Source organism: Coregonus clupeaformis, unplaced genomic scaffold (genome assembly GCF_020615455.1).
Source record: "Coregonus clupeaformis isolate EN_2021a unplaced genomic scaffold, ASM2061545v1 scaf1873, whole genome shotgun sequence".
In the NCBI taxonomy this organism is placed as follows: domain Eukaryota; kingdom Metazoa; phylum Chordata; class Actinopteri; order Salmoniformes; family Salmonidae; genus Coregonus; species Coregonus clupeaformis.
The window spans coordinates 45,260-67,500 of record NW_025535327.1 but is presented as its reverse complement, the minus strand read 5'-3'; the positions used below and the strand labels follow the sequence as shown (position 1 = coordinate 67,500).

Below are 22,241 nucleotides of genomic sequence, written 5' to 3'. Positions count from 1 at the left end.
AATCCTAATTAACAACATGATAGAGGTCCTCTCACCATTGATCCATAATCCTAATTAACAACATGATAGAGGTCCTCTCACCATTGATCCATAATCCTAATTAACAACATGATAGAGGTCCTCTCACCATTGATCCATAATACTAATTAACAACATGATAGAGGTCCTCTCACCATTGATCCATAATCCTAATTAACAACATGATAGAGGTCCTCTCACCATTGATCCATAATCCTAATTAACAACATGATAGAGGTCCTCTCACCATTGATCCATAATCCGAATTAACAACATGATAGAGGTCCTCTCACCATTGATCCATAATCCTAATTAACAACATGATAGAGGTCCTCTCACCATTGATCCATAATCCTAATTAACAACATGATAGAGGTCCTCTCACCATTGATCCATAATCCTAATTAACAACATGATAGAGGTCCTCTCACCCATTGATCCATAATCCTAATTAACAACATGATAGAGATCCTCCCACCATTGATCCATAATCCTAATTAACAACATGATAGAGGTCCTCTCACCATTGATCCATAATACTAATTAACAACATGATAGAGGTCCTCTCACCATTGATCCATAATCCTAATTAACAACATGATAGAGGTCCTCTCACCATTGATCCATAATCCTAATTAACAACATGATAGAGGTCCTCTCACCATTGATCCATAATCCTAATTAACAACATGATAGAGGTCCTCTCACCATTGATCCATAATACTAATTAACAACATGATAGAGGTCCTCTCACCATTGATCCATAATCCTAATTAACAACATGATAGAGGTCCTCTCACCATTGATCCATAATCCTAATTAACAACATGATAGAGGTCCTCTCACCATTGATCCATAATCCGAATTAACAACATGATAGAGGTCCTCTCACCATTGATCCATAATCCTAATTAACAACATGATAGAGGTCCTCTCACCATTGATCCATAATCCTAATTAACAACATGATAGAGGTCCTCTCACCATTGATCCATAATCCTAATTAACAACATGATAGAGGTCCTCTCACCATTGATCCATAATACTAATTAACAACATGATAGAGGTCCTCTCACCATTGATCCATAATCCTAATTAACAACATGATAGAGGTCCTCTCACCATTGATCCATAATCCTAATTAACAACATGATAGAGGTCCTCTCAACATTGATCCATAATCCTAATTAACAACATGATAGAGGTCCTCTCACCATTGATCCATAATACTAATTAACAACATGATAGAGGTCCTCTCACCATTGATCCATAATACTAATTAACAACAAGATAGAGGTCCTCTCACCATTGATCCATAATACTAATTAACAACATGATAGAGGTCCTCTCAACATTGATCCATAATCCTAATTAACAACATGATAGAGGTCCTCTCACCATTGATCCATAATCCTAATTAACAACATGATAGAGGTCCTCTCACCATTGATCCATAATCCTAATTAACAACATGATAGAGGTCCTCTCACCATTGATCCATAATACTAATTAACAACATGATAGAGGTCCTCTCACCATTGATCCATAATACTAATTAACAACATGATAGAGGTCCTCTCAACATTGATCCATAATCCTAATTAACAACATGATAGAGGTCCTCTCACCATTGATCCATAATCCTAATTAACAACATGATAGAGATCCTCTCACCATTGATCCATAATACTAATTAACAACATGATAGAGGTCCTCTCACCATTGATCCATAATACTAATTAACAACATGATAGAGGTCCTCTCACCATTGATCCATAATACTAATTAACAACATGATAGAGGTCCTCTCACCATTGATCCATAATACTAATTAACAACATGATAGAGGTCCTCTCAACATTGATCCATAATCCTAATTAACAACATGATAGAGGTCCTCTCACCATTGATCCATAATCCTAATTAACAACATGATAGAGGTCCTCTCACCATTGATCCATAATCCTAATTAACAACATGATAGAGGTCCTCTCACCATTGATCCATAATCCTAATTAACAACATGATAGAGGTCCTCTCACCATTTATCCATAATACTAATTAACAACATGATAGAGGTCCTCTCACCATTGATCCATAATCCTAATTAACAACATGATAGAGCTCCTCTCACCATTGATCCATAATCCTAATTAACAACATGATAGAGGTCCTCTCACCATTGATCCATAATACTAATTAACAACATGATAGAGGTCCTCCCACCATTGATCCATAATACTAATTAACAACATGATAGAGGTCCTCTCACCATTGATCCATAATACTAATTAACAACATGATAGAGGTCCTCTCACCATTGATCCATAATACTAATTAACAACATGATAGAGGTCCTCTCACCATTGATCCATAATACTAATTAACAACATGATAGAGGTCCTCTCACCATTGATCCATAATACTAATTAACAACATGATAGAGGTCCTCTCACCATTGATCCATAATACTAATTAACAACATGATAGAGGTTCTCTCACCATTGATCTATAATACTAATTAACAACATGATAGAGGTCCTCTCACCATTGATCCATAATACTAATTAACAACATGATAGAGGTCCTCTCACCATTGATCCATAATCCTAATTAACAACATGATAGAGGTCCTCTCACCATTGATCCATAATACTAATTAACAACATGAGAGGTCCTCTCACCATTGATCCATAATACTAATTAACAACATGATAGAGGTCCTCTCACCATTGATCCATAATACTAATTAACAACATGATAGAGGTCCTCTCACCATTGATCCATAATCCTAATTAACAACATGATAGAGGTCATCTCACCATTGATCCATAATACTAATTAACAACATGATAGAGGTCCTCTCACCATTGATCCATAATACTAATTAACAACATGATAGAGGTCCTCTCACCATTGATCCATAATCCTAATTAACAACATGATAGAGGTCCTCTCACCATTGATCCATAATCCTAATTAACAACATGATAGAGGTCCTCTCACCATTGATCCATAATACTAATTAACAACATGATAGAGGTCCTCTCACCATTGATCTATAATACTAATTAACAACATGATAGAGGTCCTCTCACCATTGATCTATAATACTAATTAACAACATGATAGAGGTCCTCTCACCATTGATCCATAATCCTAATTAACAACATGATAGAGGTCCTCTCACCATTGATCCATAATACTAATTAACAACATGATAGAGGTCCTCTCACCATTGATCCATAATCCTAATTAACAACATGATAGAGGTCCTCTCACCATTGATCCATAATACTAATTAACAACATGATAGAGGTCCTCTCACCATTGATCCATAATACTAATTAACAACATGATAGAGGTCCTCTCACCATTGATCCATAATACTAATTAACAACATGATAGAGGTCCTCTCACCATTGATCCATAATACTAATTAACAACATGATAGAGGTCCTCTCACCATTGATCCATAATACAAATTAACAACATGATAGAGGTCCTCTCACCATTGATCCATAATACTAATTAACAACATGATAGAGGTCCTCTCACCATTGATCCATAATCCTAATTAACAACATGATAGAGGTCCTCTCACCATTGATCCAGCAGCTGGCCCACGCCAGTAGAGCCACCGTCTTCATGTTGCCCTGCTGCCTCCAACCAACAGATCAATTATTCAACTAACAAATAACAGAGACAGCCTAGTTAGAATCCTCTTCCACTGAGTCCCATTGCGATCCACAGCCCAACCACAGACTGCACAGAACACTCTGCACAGAACACTCTAGATAGAACACTCTGGATAGAACACTCTAGAACTTAGATATTGCGTTCTAGAGTCTTGACGCTCCGCTGGTCGTTATTTTTGTGTTCCATTGTGTCACTGTCCCCCATGTGAGCTCTGGAACAGGACCCGGGGATATCTCACACTCACACACACACACACGCACACACACACACACACACACACACACACACAGGAGCTGGGGATATCAGGTAGCACAAGGATACAGGGTGAAACCAGATACATGAATACCTATCTGCCCATACACACATATCTGCCCATACACACACCCCAAGAAACACACACACACACACACACACACACACACACACACACACACACACACACACACCCCCAAGACACACACACACACCCCAAGACAGACACACACACTCCAAGACACACACACACACACCCCAAGACACACACACACACCCCAAGACACACACACACACACCCCAAGACACACACACCCCAAGACACACACACCCCAAGACACACACACACACACCCCAAGACACACACACACACACCCCAAGACACACACACACACACACCCCAAGACACACACACACACACACACACCCCAAGACACACACACCCCAAGACACACACACACACACTCCACCTTCCTGTGTTACCCACACACCCTGAGACAGCTGTCAATCAGTCAGAGAACAACCCTTAGGTCACACAGGACAACACAGGTGTCAAAGGGCACAACATTCAGCGCATTCGGAAAGTATTCAGACCCCTTGACTTTTTCCACATTTTGTTACGTTACAGCCTTATTATTCTAAAATGGTTAAATAAATAAACATCCACAGCAATCTACACACAATACCCCATAATGACAAAGCGAAAACAGGTATTTTGAAATCTTTATACATTTATAAAAAATAATAATCAAAATACCTTATTTACATAAAGTATTCAGACCCTTTCCTATTAGACTCAAAATTGAGCTCAGGTGCATCCTGTTTCCATTGATCATCCTTGAGATGTTTCTACAACTTGATTGGAGTCCACCTGTGGTAAATTCAATTGATTGGACATGATTTGGAAAAGCACACACCTGTCTATATAAGGTCCCACAGTTGACAGTGCATGTCAGAGCAAAAACCAAGCCATGAGGTCGAAGGAATTGTCCGTAGAGCTCCGAGACAGGATTGTGTCGAGGCACAGATCTGGGGAAGTGTACCAAAACATTTCTGCAGCATTGATGGTCCCCAAGAACACAGTGGCCTCCATCATTCTTAAATGGAAGAAGTTTGGAACCACCAAGACTTTTTCTAGAGCTGGCCGCCTGGCCAAACTGAGCAATCGGGGGAGAAGGGCCTTGGTCAGGGAGTTGACCAAGAACCCAATGGTCACTCTGACAGCGCTCTAGAGTTCCTCTGTGGAGATGGAAGAACCTTCCAGAAGGACAACCATCTCTGCAGCACTCCACCAATCAGGCCTTTACGGTAGAGTGGCCAGACGGAAGCCACTCTTCAGTAAAAGGCACGACAGCCCGCTTGGAGTTTGCCAAAAGGCACCTAAAGGACTCTCAGACCATGAGAAACAAGACTCTCTGGTCTGATGAAACCAAGATTGAACACTTTGGCCTGAATGCCAAGCGTCACGTCTGGAGGAAACCTGGCACCATCCCTACGGTGAAGCATGGTGGTGGCAGCATCATGCTGTGGGGATGTTTTTCAGCGGCAGGGACTGGGAGACTAGTCAGGATCGAGGCAAAGATGAGCAGCGCGAAGTCCAGAGAGATCTTTGATGAAAACCTGCTCCAGAGCTCTCAGGACCTCTAAATGGGGCGAAGGTTCACCTTCCAACAGGACAACGACCCTAAGCACACAGCCAAGACAAAGCAGGAGTGGCTTCGGGACAAATCTCTGAATGTCCTTGAGTTGCCCAGCCAGAGCCCGGACTTAAACCCGATCGAACATCTCTGGAGAGACCTGAAAATAGCTGTGCAGCAACGCTCCCCATCCAACCTGACAGAGCTTGAGAGGATCTGCAGAGAAGAATGGGAGAAACTCCCCACATTCAGGTGTGCCAAGCTTGTAGCGTCATACCCAAGAAGACTTGATGCTGTAATCGCTGCCAAAGGTCTTCAACAAAGTACTGAGTAAAGCGTCTGAATACTTACGTAAATGTGATATTTCAGTTTATTTGTATTTATAAATTAGCAAAAATATCTAAAAACGTTATGGTGTATTGTGTGTAGATTGATGAGGGAAAAAAACAATTTCATCAATTTTAGAATAAGGCTGAAACATAACAAAAAGTGGAAAAACTCAAAGGGTCTGAACACTTTCAGAGCCATGTCCCTGTAATGCTTAGAGAAGATCTTATGTCAAGTGTTATTGAAGTGTTGTGGTTGCAGGTTCACTTGGCACAACTAAAGCCTTTTCTTTTGGGGTGTTGCTATAGGCCACCAAGTGCTAACAGTCAGTATTTAAATAATATGTGTGAAATGCTTGATAATGTATGTGATTCAAAGAGAGAGGTTTACTTTTTTGGGGACCTGAATATTTACTAGTTTTCATCAAGCTGTCAGCTCAAGAGGAAGCTTCTCCCTGTAACCAGTGCCTGTAATCTGGTTCAGGTTATTAATCAACCTACCAGGGTGTTTACAAACACTACAGGAACATGATCATCCACATGTATTGATCACATTTTTACTAATACTGTAGAACTTTGTTCTAAAGCTGTATCCGTACCCATTGGATGCAGTGATCACAATATAGTGGCTATATCCAGGAAAGCCAAAGTTCCAAAAGCTGGGCCTAAAATAGTGTATAAGAGATCATACAAAATATTCTGCTGTGACTCTTATGTGGATGATGTAAAAAAATATTTGTTGGTCTGATGTGATTAATAAGGAGCATCTAGACGCTGCACTTGATGAATTTATGAAATTGCTTCTTCCAATTATTGATAAACATGAACCTGTTAAGAAACTGACTGTTAGAACTGTTAAGGCTCCGTGGATTGATGAGGAACTGAAAAACTGTCTGGTTGAAAGAGACGGGGCAAAAGGAGTGGCTAATAAGTCTGGCTGCAAATTGAGAAATTTTGTGACTAAACTCAACAAAAAGAAGAAGAAACTGTATTATGAAGCCAAGATCAATGATATAAAGAATGATGGAAAAAAACTTTGGAGCACTTGAAATGAAATTATGGGCAGAAAGACAAATTCAACTCCATCTTTCATCGAATCAGATGACTTATTCATCACAAAACCATTTGATGTTGCCAATTATTTTAATGATTGCTTCATTGGCAAAGTGGGAAAACTTAGGCAGGAAATGCCAACAACGAACAGTGAGCCATCGTATTCATGCATAAAAAAACTAATAATGAAAGAAAAGCATTGTAAGTTCGAATTTTGTAAAGTTAGTGTGGGAGAGGTGGAAAATGTATTATCGATCAATAATGACAAACCTCCTGGCATTGACAACTTAGATGGAAAGCTACTGAGGATGGTAGCTGACTCTATAGCCACTCCTATCTGTCATATCTTTAATCTGAGCCTAGAGGAAAGTCTTTGTCCTCAGGCCTGGAAGGAAGCCAAAGTCATTCCACTATCCAAGAGTGGTAAAGCGGCCTTTACTGGTTCTAACAGCAGACCTATCAGCTTGCTGCCAACTCTTAGCAAACTGTTGGAAAAAATGGTGTTTGACCAAATACAATGCTACTTCTCTGTAAACAAATTAACAACAGACTTTCACCATGCTTATAGAGAAGGGCACTCAACATGTACTGAACTGACACAAATGACTGACGACTGGTTGAAAGAAATTGATAATAAGAAGATTGTGGAAACTGTACTGTTAGATTTCAGTGCAGCCTTTGATATTACTGACTATAACCTGTAGTTGAGAAAACGTGTGTCACGATCGTTGAACGGAGTAGACCAAGGCGCAGCGTTGAAGGCAAACATACTTTATTATCCAAAGTGATAACACGAACAAAAAAATAAACGAATAACGTGACGTCCTAGGTTAAACAACCAACTGGAACAAACCAAAAGGAACAAGATCCCACAACACTATGGGAAAAACAGACTGTTTAAATATGGTTCCCAATCAGAGACAACCAGCAACAGCTGACACTCGTTGCCTCTGATTGGGAACCACACTGGCCAACATAGAAATAGCACACATAGAACTACAACACAGAAACCAAACACATAGAATCTACACACCCTGGCTCAACATATAGAGTCCCCAGAGCCAGGGTGTGACAACTTGTGTATTATGGCTTTGCAACCTCTGCCATATCATGGATTCAGAGCTATTTATCTAATAGAACTGAGGGTTTTCTTTAATGGTCTAATGTCAAACATGTAAGGTGTGGTGTACCGCAGGGCAGCTCTCTAGGCCCTCTACTATTTTCTGTTTTTACCAATGACCTGCCACTGGCATTAAACAAAGCATGTGTGTCCATGTGTGCTGATGATTCAACCATATACGTATCAGCATTTAAACAAATAAAGCAACACCTCACGGCACATCGCCTCTCCCCCATGTGACCTTGTTGTGTGTATGTACTGACATGTATGTAGAACTGATAACGCCTCTCCCCCCATGTGACCTTGTTGTTGTGTGTATGTACTGACATGTATGTAGAACTGATAACGCCTCTCCCCCATGTGACCTTGTTGTTGTGTGTATGTACTGACATGTATGTAGAACTGATAACGCCTCTCCCCCATGTGACCTTGTTGTTGTGTGTATGTACTGACATGTATGTGGAACTGATAACGCCTCTCCCCCATGTGACCTTGTTGTTGTGTATGTACTGACATGTATGTGGAACTGGTAGATGCACACACACTACATGTACATGTTTTTAAATGTATATTAATTGTAAAGTATTTTGTCTGTAATGTCTTTCTCATTATGTGTTGGACCCCAGTAAGACTAGCTGTCTCTATTGGCGTCGGCTAATGGGGCTCCCAATAAATAAAATAAAAAAAGTCCTGGAGCCTGTTCTGCCATGATAGCAGTTACAGAGCACAATGATAAGAGACCTGTCAACCATTTACATGTATTATTATTACTGGCCCCCCGTGGGAATCGAACCCACAACCCTGGCATTGCAAACGCCATGCTCTACCAACTGAGCTACATCCCTGCCGGCCATTCCCTCCCTTACCCCTGGACAACGCTGGGCCAATTGTGCGCCGCCCCAATGGGTCTCCCGGTCGCGGCTGGCTACGACAGAGCCTGGATCCCCGTCCCCTCCTCCCGCTCCAACAGAGTAGGAGTGTATCTGGACTGGCCGCTCCAACAGAGTAGGAGTGGATCTGGACTGGCCGCTCCAACAGAGTAGGAGTGGATCTGGAATGGCTGATCCAACAGAGTAGGAGTGGATCTGGACTGGCTGCTCCAACAGAGTAGGAGTGTATCTGGACTGGCTGCTCCAACAGAGTAGGAGTGTATCTGGACTGGCTGCTCCAACAGAGTAGGAGTGGATCTGGACTGGCCGCTCCAACAGAGTAGGAGTGGATCTGGACTGGATGCTCCAACAGAGTAGGAGTGTATCTGGACTGGCTGCTCCAACAGAGTAGGAGTGTATCTGGATGCTCCAACAGAGTAGGAGTGTATCTGGACTGGCTGCTCCAACAGAGTAGGAGTGTATCTGGACTGGCTGCTCCAACAGAGTAGGAGTGGATCTGGACTGGCTGCTCCAACAGAGTAGGAGTGTATCTGGACTGGCTGCTCCAACAGAGTAGGAGTGGATCTGGACTGGCTGCTCCAACAGAGTAGGAGTGTATCTGGCTGCTCCAACAGAGTAGGAGTGGATCTGGACTGGCTGCTCCAACAGAGTAGGAGTGGATCTGGACTGGCTGCTCCAACAGAGTAGGAGTGTGTCTGGACTGGCCGCTCCAACAGAGTAGGAGTGGATCTGGACTGGCTGCTCCAACAGAGTAGGAGTGGATCTGGACTGGCCGCTCCAACAGAGTAGGAGTGGATCTGGACTGGCTGCTCCAACAGAGTAGGAGTGGATCTGGACTGGCTGCTCCAACAGAGTAGGAGTGTATCTGGACTGGCTGCTCCAACAGAGTAGGAGTGTCTCTGGACTGGCTGCTCCAACAGAGTAGGAGTGTATCTGGACTGGCTGCTCCAACAGAGTAGGAGTGTGTCTGGACTGGCTGCTCCAACAGAGTAGGAGTGTATCTGGACTGGCTGCTCCAACAGAGTAGGAGTGTGTCTGGACTGGCTGCTCCAACAGAGTAGGAGTGGATCTGGACTGGCTGCTCCAACAGAGTAGGAGTGTGTCTGGACTGGCTGGCACTCTGTCCTTCTACAGCATCTCCTCTGACACACTGACCCTCCGGTCTACAGTCACTGAGCCCCCTGTATCCAGGGTTTGGGGTTGAGCAGGACTGTTCAGCGACCCTGTGTCATGTAGATACCAAAGGCTTCAGAACAACTCAACCGTTACAGTGTCACGAGGATGTCAGTCTAACTCTAAACACTAGAGGGCAGCAAAACCTGTTCAACGTTAGAGCCTCAAACTGTATCAGGACTGTATCAATGCAGGTTTAAATCCAGTCAGGACTGTATCAACGCAGGTTTAAACCCAGTCAGGACTGTATCAATGCAGGTTTAAACCCAGTCAGGACTGTATTAATGCAGGTTTAAACCCAGTCAGGACTGTATCAACGCAGGTTTAAACCCAGTCAGGACTGTATCAATGCAGGTTTAAACCCAGTCAGGACTGTATTAATGCAGGTTCAAACCCAGTCAGGACTGTATCAATGCAGGTTCAAACCCAGTCAGGACTGTATCAACGCAGGTTTAAACCCAGTCAGGACTGTATTAATGCAGGTTCAAACCCAGTCAGGACTGTATTAATGCAGGTTTAAACCCAGTCAGGACTGTATTAATGCAGGTTTAAACCCAGTCAGGACTGTATCAATGCAGGTTCAAACCCAGTCAGGACTGTATTAATGCAGGTTTAAACCCAGTCAGGACTGTATCAATGCAGGTTTAAACCCAGTCAGGACTGTATTAATGCAGGTTTAAACCCAGTCAGGACTGTATCAATGCAGGTTTAAACCCAGTCAGGACTGTATTCATGCAGGTTTAAACCCAGTCAGGACTGTATTAACGCAGGTTCAAACTCAGTCAGGACTGTATTAATGCAGGTTTAAAGCCAGTCAGGACTGTATTAATGCAGGTTCAAACCCAGTCAGGACTGTATCAATGCAGGTTTAAACCCAGTCAGGACTGTATTAATGCAGGTTCAAACCCAGTCAGGACTGTATCAGGACTGTATCAATGCAGGTTTAAAGCCAGTCAGGACTGTATTAATGCAGGTTTAAACCCAGTCAGGACTGTATCAATGCAGGTTTAAACCCAGTCAGGACTGTATCAACGCAGGTTTAAACCCAGTCAGGACTGTATCAACGCAGGTTTAAACCCAGTCAGGACTGTATTAATGCAGGTTTAAACCCAGTCAGGACTGTATCAACGCAGGTTTAAACCCAGTCAGGACTGTATCAACGCAGGTTTAAACCCAGTCAGGACTGTATCAACGCAGGTTTAAACCCAGTCAGGACTATCAATGCAGGTTTAAACCCAGTCAGGACTGTATTCATGCAGGTTTAAACCCAGTCAGGACTGTATCAATGCAGGTTTAAACCCAGTCAGGACTGTATCAATGCAGGTTTAAACCCAGTCAGGACTGTATCAATGCAGGTTTAAAGCCAGTCAGGACTGTATTAATGCAGGTTTAAACCCAGTCAGGACTGTATTAATGCAGGTTTAAACCCAGTCAGGACTGTATTAATGCAGGTTTAAACCCAGTCAGGACTGTATTAATGCAGGTTTAAACCCAGTCAGGACTGTATTAATGCAGGTTTAAACCCAGTCAGGACTGTATTCATGCAGGTTTAAACCCAGTCAGGACTGTATTAATGCAGGTTTAAAGCCAGTCAGGACTGTATCAATGCAGGTTTAAAGCCAGTCAGGACTGTATTAATGCAGGTTTAAAGCCAGTCAGGACTGTATCAATGCAGGTTTAAACCCAGTCAGGACTGTATTAATGCAGGTTTAAACCCAGTCAGGACTGTATTAATGCAGGTTTAAACCCAGTCAGGACTGTATTAATGCAGGTTTAAAGCCAGTCAGTGGGTGGTTCCATACCTGCTACAGCTCTATCTGGATCCCTGTTTGGTTCAGAAGGGCAGGTTGATCATTTACACACTGATACATTTGTGGGAAGATGCAATATAAATGTACACTACAAAAGTATGTGGATTCCAAAAATCATGGGCATAAATTCCTTTGATGCTATAACAGCCTCCACTCTTCTGGGAAGGCTTTCCACTAGATGTTGGAACATTGCTGCGGGGGGACTTGCTTCCATTCAGCCACGAGAGCATTAGTGAGGTCGGGCACTGATGTTGGGCGATTAGGACTGGCTCGCAGTCGGCGTTTCCAATTCATCCCAAAGGTGTTTGATGGGGTTGAGGTTAGGGCTCTGTGCAGGCCAGTCAAGTTCTTCCACACCTATCTCTACAAACCATTTCTGTATGGACCTCTCTTTGTGCATGGGGGCATTGTCATGCTGAAACAGGAAAGGGCCTTCCCCAAACTGTTGCTACAACGTTGGAAGCACAGAATCGTCTAGAATGTCATTGTATGCTGTAGCGTTAAGATTTCCCTTCACTGAAACAAACGGGCCTAGCCCGAACAATGAAAAACAGTCCCAAACAATTATTCCTCCTCTACCAAACATTACAGTTGGCACTATGCATTGGGGGCAGGTAGCGTTCTCCTGGCATCCGCCAAACCCAGATTTGTACGTCGGACTGCCAGATGGTGAAGTGTGATTCATCACTCCAGAGAACTCGTTTCCACTGCTCCAGAGTCCAATGGCGGCGAGCTTTACACCACTCCAGCCGACGCTTGGCATTGTGCATGGTGATCTTAGGCTTGTGTGCGGCTGCTCAGCCATGCAAACCCATTTCATGAAGCTCCCGACTTCTTGTGCTGACGTTGCTTCCAGAGGCAGTTTGGAACTCGGTAGTGAGTGTTGCAACCGAGGACAGACGATTTTTACGCGCTTCAGCGGTCCCGTTCTGTGAGCTTGTGTGGCCTACCACTTCGCGGCTGAGCCGTTGTTGCTCCTAGACGTTTCCACTTCACAATAACAGCACTTACAGTTGACCGGGGCAACTCTAGCAGGGGCAGAAATTTGACGAACTGACTTGTTGGAAAGGTGGCATCCTATGACTGTGCCACGTTGAAAGTCACTGAGCTCTTCAGTACGGGCCATTCTACTGCCAATGTTTGTCTATGGAGATTGCATGGCTGGGTGCTCGGTTTTCTACCCCTGTCAGTAACGGGTGTGAAATAGAATCCACTAATTTGAAGGGGTGTCTGAATCGTTTGAATTGGCTCTTTGAGTTGCCAGTGTTGCCAAGCCTCTGGACACCTGTGGATGAGATGGGAGTGGGACATGGCGAGGTGAGGTGTTGTGTTTGAGGAGCCGTGTTGACTGACAGCATCTTTCAACACCGTAAATATGTCATTAAATTTTTTTTTTTTTAAAGTTTTGCAATCTCACAGTATCAACTTTGGGGCTCCCAAGTGGTGCGGCCGTCTTAAGGCACTGCATCTCAGTGCTAAAGGCGTCACTACAGACCCTGGTTCGATCCCGGGCTGTATCACAACCGGGCCGTGATCTTGAGTCCTACAGGGCGGCGCACAATTGGCCCAGCTGATGGAGTGTTCCCCTGGCTATCTGTAAATGATGTCTGAGTGATGGAGTGTTCCCCTGGCTATCTGTAAATGATGTCTGAGTGATGGAGTGTTCCCCTGGCTATCTGTAAATGATGTCTGAGTGATGGAGTGTTCCCCTGGCTATCTGTAAATGATGTCTGAGTGTTGGAGTGTTCCCCTGGCTATCTGTAAATGATGTCTGAGTGTTGGAGTGTGCCCCTGGCTATCTGTAAATGATGTCTGAGTGATGGAGTGTGCCCCTGGCTATCTGTAAATGATGTCTGAGTGATGGAGTGTGCCCCTGGCTATCTGTAAATGATGTCTGAGTGATGGAGTGTTCCCCTGGCTATCTGTAAATGATGTCTGAGTGATGGAGTGTTCCCCTGGCTATCTGTAAATAATGTCTGAGTGATGGAGTGCTCCCCTGGCTATCTGTAAATGATGTCTGAGTGATGGAGTGTTCCCCTGGCTATCTGTAAATGATGTCTGAGTGATGGAGTGTGCCCCTGGCTATCTGTAAATGATGTCTGAGTGATGGAGTGTTCCCCTGGCTATCTGTAAATGATGTCTGAGTGATGGAGTGTGCCCCTGGCTATCTGTAAATGATGTCTGAGTGATGGAGTGTTCCCCTGGCTATCCAAAAATAAATAGATAATAACAGACAATGGTGCTGTCTGGTTTGCATAATAAGGAATTTGAAATTATTAATACTTTTACTTTTGATACTTAAGTACATTTTAGCAATTCCCTTGACTTTTGATACTTAAGTATATTTAAAAGCAAATACTTTTAGACTTTTACTGAAGTAGTATTTTACTGGGTGACTTTCACTTTTACTTGAGTCATTTTCTATGAAGGTATCTTTATACTGTTGGTAAGGTATATAATACTGTATAATATAGAATACTGTTGATAAGGTGTATATAATACTGTATAATATATAATACTGTATACTATATAATACTGTTGGTAAGGTATAATATATATTACTGTATAATAAATAATACTGTTGGTAAGGTATATAGTACTGTTAAGGTATATAATACTGTATAATATATAATACTGTATAATATATAATACTGTTGGTAAGATATATAATACTGTATAATATATATTGTATAATATTTAATACTGTATAATATATAATACTGTTGGTAAGGTATATAATACTATATAATACTGTTGGTAAGGTATATAGTATTATATAATACTGTTGGTAAGGTATATAGTATTGTATAATATTTAATACTGTTTAATATATGATAATGTTGTTAAGGTGTATATAATCCTATATGTTTAAACAGCTTGGAAAATTCCAGAAAAATGATGTCATGGCTTTAGAAGCTTCTGATAGGCTAACTGACATCGTTTGAGTCAACTGGAGGTGTACCTGTGGATGTATTTCAAGGCCTACCTTCAAACTCAGTGCCTCTTTGCTTGACATCATGGGAAAATCAAAAGAAATCAGCCAAGACCTCCGAAAAAAAAACTGGTAGGAGACGCGTTCAGTCTCCTAGAGATGAACGTACTTTGGTGCGAAAAGTGGAAATAAATCCCAGAACAGCAGCAAAAGGACCTTGTGAAGATGCTGGAGGAAACAGGTACCAAAGTATCTATAGCCACAGTAAAACTAGTCTTATATCGACATAACCTGAAAGGCCGCTCAGCAAGGAAGAAGCCACTGCTCCAAAACCGCCATAAAAAAGACAGATTATGGTTTGCAACTGCACATGGGGACAAAGATCGTACTATTTGGAGAAATGTCCTCTGGTCTGATGAAACAAAAATAGAACTGTTTGGCCATAATGACCATCGTTATGTTTGGAGGAAAAAGGGGGAGTCTTGCAAGCCGAAGAACACCATCCCAACCGTGAAGCACGGGGGTGGCAGCATCATGCTGTGGGGGTGCTTTGCTGCAGGAGGGACTGGTGCACTTCACAAAATAGATGGCATCATGAGGAAGGAAAATTATGTGGATATATTGAAGCAACATCTCAAGACATCAGTCAGGAAGTTAAAGCTTGGTCGCAAATGGACAATGACCCCAAGCATACTTCCAAAGTTGCGGCAAAATGGCTTAAGGACAACAAAGTCAAGGTATTGGAGTGGCCATCACAAAGCCCTGACCTCAATCCTATAGAACATTTGTGGGCAGAACTGAAAAAGCGTGTGCGAGCAAGGAGGCCTACAAACCTGACTCAGTTACACCAGCTCTGTCAGGAGGAATGGGCCAAAATTCACCCAAATTATTGTGGGAAGCTTGTGGAAGGCTACCCGAAATGTTTGACCCAAGTTAAACAATTTAAAAGGCAATGCTACCAAATACTAATTGAGTGTATGTAAACTTCTGACCCACTGGGAATGTGATGAAATAAATAAAAGCTGAAATAAATCAATCATTCTCTCTACTATTATTCTGACATTTCACATTCTTAAAATAAAAGTGGTGATCCTAACTGACCTAAGACAGGGAACTTTTACTAGGATTAAATGTCAGGAATTGTGAAAAACTGAGTTTAAATGAATTTGGCTAAGGTGTATGTAAACTTCTGACTTCAACTGTAAATTAAATTTAACGTCGTCTCCCTGGAATGAACAAAGAGGACAGAGGGAGGTTATTATTGTGTGACTGACAATCACATCAAAATACCTGATCATCTCTGTTACCATCACATTTAAATACCTGATCATCTCTGTTACCATCACATTTAAATACCTGATCATCTCTGTTACCATCACATCAAAATACCTGATCATCTCTGTTACCATCACATCAAAATACCTGATCATCTCTGTTACCATCACATCAAAATACCTGATCATCTCTGTTACCATCACATCAAAATACCTGATCATCTCTGTTACCATCACATCAAAAATACCTGATCATCTCTGTTACCATCACATCAAAATACCTGATCATGTCTGTTACCATCACATTTAAATACCTGATCATCTCTTACCATCACATTTAAATATCTGATCATCTCTGTTACCATCACATCAAAATACCTGATCATCTCTGTTACCATCACATTTAAATATCTGATCATCTCTGTTACCATCACATCAAAATACCTGATCATCTCTGTTACCATCACATTTAAATATCTGATCATCTCTGTTACCATCACATCAAAATACCTGATCATCTCTGTTACCATCACATTTAAATACCTGATCATCTCTGTTACCATCACATCAAAATACCTGATCATCTCTGTTACCATCACATCTAAATACCTGATCATCTCTGTTACCATCACATCTAAATACCTGATCATCTCTGTTACCATCACATTTAAATACCTGATCATCTCTGTTACCATCACATTTAAATACCTGATCATCTACAGAGGGTCATCTACAGATCCACGTGTCCAGTCATCAAAAGGTTAGCGGTCAAAACAACACATTGGAGGCTCACTGGCTTACGGCACAACAAAAGCTTCGTACCCAGAGTACACAGGAGTGTGTCCCAAAATAAACACACACAAAAAAAAAAACGGTTTAAAAGTTAGGGCCTTTTAGACAGATGTCTGTGTACTGTAGTTTGTTTAGACCCTTTGGTAAAAAAAAAAAAAAATAAACAGTTAGATAAAGAGTTCCCCTAAAACCACAGGTCCTTGGTCAGAGAGGACTTCATCCTTCTAATAGTTCGAGTCAGACACAGTGACGTAGTCGAGTCACTAAACACCCAGTCCAGCCCCGTGGTGTTGAGTCCAAGTCGGAGTCACCGCTGGTCGAGACCTGATCCCAGATCAGCAGTTGCTTCAGTATCCACCGACCACCGCCCACCCAGTCCCAAAAGGTTAGAGGTCAGAGGTCAAAACACCGTGCAGCTGTTGATATCAAACATCCGTGGGCGCGTCCGTTTCCTGGCCTGGTTCACCGCTGTCCGCACCGCACACTCAAACACTTGTTGCACGCCGCGGTTGCTTAGCGACGAGCACTCCAGGTATCCCTTGGCCCGTACGTCCTGGGCGAGGCGTTTTCCCTCGGCGGCGGAGGAGCAGGATACGCGGTGCGACCCGGTATCGCGCTGGTCTGTCTGGGTGGCCACCACCAGCACCGGGACCCGAGGGAGGTTCTCACGCACCTAGAATGAGATTCAAATGTTTTAAAAACCATTTTGTTATAGTAAAAAAGTTTTAAACATGTATTGATAGGCAATATGAAGCCAGAGTCCATTTAAATTCAGTCAAGTAAACTGAAATTCTAATTCCAAATCTCTCACTTCTTCTCACAGTGAGAAAAGAAAAATGGAATGGGAACTTCAGTTAACTTCCTGAATCGTCTCAATGATGTTTCACGTCTGTAAGAATATAAAAGGTTGGTGGTCTAGCGGTCGAAGCCGCTGTCTCTGGAGAGCGCCTTCTATGTACCGCTGCCAGCACGGGTTGGAATCTGTCCCTGCTCTTTCAGCTCTCTCCCCTACCTTTCAGCTCTCTCTCTCCTACCTTTCAGCTCTCTCTCTCCTACCTTTCAGCTCTCTCTCTCCTACCTTTCAGCTCTCTCTCTCCTACCTTTCAGCTCTCTCCCCTACATTTCAGCTCTCTCTCTCCTACCTTTCAGCTCTCTCTCTCTCCTACCTTTCAGCTCTCTCTCTCTCCTACCTTTCAGCTCTCTCTCTCTCCTACCTTTCAGCTCTCTCTCTCCTACCTTTCAGCTCTCTCTCTCCTACCTTTCAGCTCTCTCTCTCCTACCTTTCAGCTCTCTCTCTCCTACCTTTCAGCTCTCTCTCTCCTACCTTTCAGCTCTCTCTCTCCTACCTTTCAGCTCTCTCTCTCCTACCTTTCAGCTCTCTCTCTCCTACCTTTCAGCTCTCTCTCTCCTACCTTTCAGCTTTCTCTCTCCTACCTTTCAGCTCTCTCTCTCCTACCTTTCAGCTCTCTCCCCTACCTTTCAGCTCTCTCTCTCACCTTTCAGCTCTCTCTATCCTGTAAACACACAGAAGACTTCCAGAAGGATCTATTTAAATTAGCATAAAAAGGTGGTCCTGTACCTCTCCCAGCCACTTGTTCTTGACGTTGGCCAGGAGGCGGGGTTGGCCACGGAGTAGCAGATCAGGACCACATCAGCCTGCTGATAGGACATCGGACGGATCTGTCTGAACGTGTCATTTCCTGCCGTGTCCCACAGACCAAGGCTGATCTGGAGAGAAAACAAAGAAATTATATTGTCCTTTTAGTTTTAATTAATCAATTATTTGAATTCTGTCTTTTTCAACTTATTCGAAATCTTGTTTGTAATGTTTTAAATACTTTTTTTTTAAATTATTGTGATGTTGAGAGGTACTTTAATAAAGCATTAAAAAGCACACCACAAACAGCCTCATTCCAATCTAGTGTAAAGGTCATGAAGGATGAGTGAGGGACATTCCTGATCAGGTGACCTTCAGGCCTCTCCAGTGGGTTGTGATGTTGAAACTACCGTGTTCATGTATTGTGACAGTTAAATTATGTCATGTGTATTATTGTGATAGTTAAAATTATGTAAAGTGTATTATTGTGATAGTTAAATGATGTAAAGTGTATTATTGTGATAGTTAAATGATGTAAAGTGTACTATTGTGATAGTTAAATGATGTAAAGTGTACTATTGTGATAGTTAAATGATGTAAAGTGTACTATTGTGATAGTTAAATGATGTAAAGTGTATTATTGTGATAGTTAAATGATGTAAAGTGTACTATTGTGATAGTTAAATGATGTAAAGTGTATTATTGTGATAGTTAAATGATGTAAAGTGTATTATTGTGATAGTTAAATGATGTAAAGTGTATTATTGTGATAGTTAAATGATGTAAAAGTGTATTATTGTGATAGTTAAATGATGTAAAGTGTATTATTGTGATAGTTAAATGATGTAAAGTGTATTATTGTGATAGTTAAATGATGTAAAGCAGCTCTATTCAACTATATTCTTATGGGTGACAGATGTACAAAAGGTTAATTGCAGGGGGGCCTAATATTTTCCACATGCGATTATTCTTCAGAAGAACTGTACAAAAAAATATATATATATAAACAACACACACCAATGAAGCACTTTTCTTCTAATTAAATGTTGCTAAAAGTAATGAATTAGGAAAGAAATGGAGGGTGCTCAACAAACGTGAGTTGAGGTGCAACCAAAACGTGATCGTCATTGAAAAGCGCTCGCTCACCATTATTTACTTTATTTCTTGTGATTTTCTACCCCCTTTTTCGTGATTACGATCTTGTCTCATCGCTGCAACTCCCCAACGGGCTCGGGAGAGGCGAAGGTCGAGTCATGCGCCCTCCGAAACATGACCCGCCAAGCCGCACTTCTTAACAACCGCTCGCTTAACCCGAAAGCCAGCTGCACCAATGTGTCGGAGGAAACACCGTTCAACTGACGACCGAAGTCAGCCTGCAGGCGCCCGGCCCGCCACAAGGAGTCGCTAAAGCGCGATGAGCCAAGTAAAGCCCCCCCCCGCCCAAACCCTCCCCTAACCAGGACGACGCTGGGCCAATTGTCCGCCGCCCTCCGGGACTCCCGGTCACAGCCGGTTGTGACACACCAGGCTGTAGCGATGCAGTGCCTCAGACCGCTGCAAGCATTTCAATAAATAAACACCAAAGATATCTCAAATCAGGTACTGTCAAATTCCAGTCTGAAATAAGTATGCTTTGAATTCATTTCCCTCAGCCACTAGGTGGTTTTATCCCACTCTCTAACCAGTCCTTTGAATTCATTTCCCTCAGCCACTAGGTGGTTTTATCCCACTCTCTAACCAGTCCTTGAATTCATTTCCCTCAGCCACTAGGTGGTTTTATCTCTAACCAGTCCTTGAATTCATTTCCCTCAGCCACTAGGTGGTTTTATCTCTAACCAGTCCTTGAATTCATTTCCCTCAGCCACTAGGTGGTTTTATCCCACTCTCTAACGAGTCCTTGTGAGCATCACAGAGGGAAACGTGTTCCTGAGAGTTGAAGCTTTCAGGAATGGGGTCATAATATTTTCTATCTTAAAACCGTTCAAAACGCTGGAGCCAAAATTCATATGAAGAAAATAGAATCGACATGCCACATAGGCGCTAGAAACCACTAGAAACCACACTATAGACTACCACCATAGACTACCACCATAGACTACCACCATAGACTACCACCATAGACTACCACCATAGACTACCACCATAGACTACCACCATAGACTACCACCATAGACTACCACCATAGACTACCACCAAGACTACCACCATAGACTACCACCATAGACTACCACCATAGACTACCACCATAGACTACCACCATAGACTACCACCATAGACTACCACCATAGACTACCACCATAGACTACCACCATAGACTACCACTATAGACTACCACCATAGTGCTTTGGCATTGAATGTCTGATTTTTTTTGCAGATCTTTTATTAATGCTATTAATTGATCAAAGGGGCCAGTCTAAATGAATAAACAGGCCGGATCTGGCCCGCGGGGCCGCCAGTTGAATAGCCCTGATGTAAAGTGTATTATTGTGATAGTTAAAATGATGTAAAGTGTATTATTGTGATAGTTAAATGATGTAAAGTGTATTATTGCGATAGTTAAATGTAAAGTGTATTATTGCGATAGTTAAAATGATGTAAAGTGTATTATTGCGATAGTTAAAATGATGTAAAGTGTATTATTGCGATAGTTAAATGATGTAAAGTGTATTATTGCGATAGTTAAATGTAAAGTGTATTATTGCGATAGTTAAAATGATGTAAAGTGTATTATTGCGATAGTTAAAATGATGTAAAGTGTATTATTGTGATAGTTAAAATGATGTAAAGTGTATTATTGTGATAGTTAAAATGATGTAAAGTGTACTATTGCGATAGTTAAAATGATGTAAAGTGTACTATTGCGATAGTTAAAATGATGTAAAGTGTATTATTGCGATAGTTAAAATGATGTAAAGTGTATTATTGTGATAGTTAAATGATGTAAAGTGTATTATTGCGATAGTTAAATGTAAAGTGTATTATTGCGATAGTTAAATGTAAAGTGTATTATTGCGATAGTTAAAATGATGTAAAGTGTATTATTGCGATAGTTAAAATGATGTAAAGTGTATTATTGTGATAGTTAAAATGATGTAAAGTGTATTATTGTGATAGTTAAAATGATGTAAAGTGTACTATTGCGATAGTTAAAATGATGTAAAGTGTACTATTGCGATAGTTAAAATGATGTAAAGTGTATTATTGCGATAGTTAAAATGATGTAAAGTGTATTATTGTGATAGTTAAAATGATGTAAAGTGTATTATTGTGATAGTTAAAATGATGTAAAGTGTACTATTGCGATAGTTAAAATGATGTAAAGTGTACTATTGCGATAGTTAAAATGATGTAAAGTGTACTATTGCGATAGTTAAATGATGTAAAGTGTATTATTGTGACAGTTAAATGATGTAAAGTGTATTATTGTGATAGTTAAAATGATGTAAAAACACTACCAGTATGTAAAGCGTATTATTCCTACCTGGACCCCGTCCATGAAGACTTCTACTCCAGTGTTCTCGTAAACGGTGGGTTTGTAGCAGTCAGGGAAGGTCTCCGAGGTGAAGCGCACCAGGAGGGCCGTCTTCCCAACGGCGCTGTCCCCCACCAGCACACACTTCACCTGGGTCTCTGCTGCTGCGCTCATGGCTGCTCCACTCGGAACCCT

General features: G+C 41.8%; 2 protein-coding genes across 2 annotated transcripts in view; both read right to left on the bottom strand.

Moving 5' to 3' along the window:
* LOC121562440 (neuronal acetylcholine receptor subunit alpha-9-I-like) overlaps nucleotides 1-3,668 on the bottom strand; it is a 31,130-nt gene extending 27,462 nt beyond the window's left edge. Inside the window, 1 exon segment of the mRNA XM_041874709.2 lies at nucleotides 3,623-3,668. Coding sequence (XP_041730643.2) covers nucleotides 3,623-3,668 — 46 coding nt within the window.
* Nucleotides 3,669-16,061: 12,393 nt separating this feature from the next.
* On the bottom strand, nucleotides 16,062-22,241 carry LOC121562439 (rho-related GTP-binding protein RhoH). Its single transcript, XM_041874708.2, is given in 4 exon segments — nucleotides 16,062-17,650; nucleotides 18,557-18,591; nucleotides 18,594-18,705; nucleotides 22,056-22,241. Coding segments are annotated over 4 exon segments (585 nt in total). The 5' UTR covers nucleotides 22,221-22,241; the 3' UTR covers nucleotides 16,062-17,377.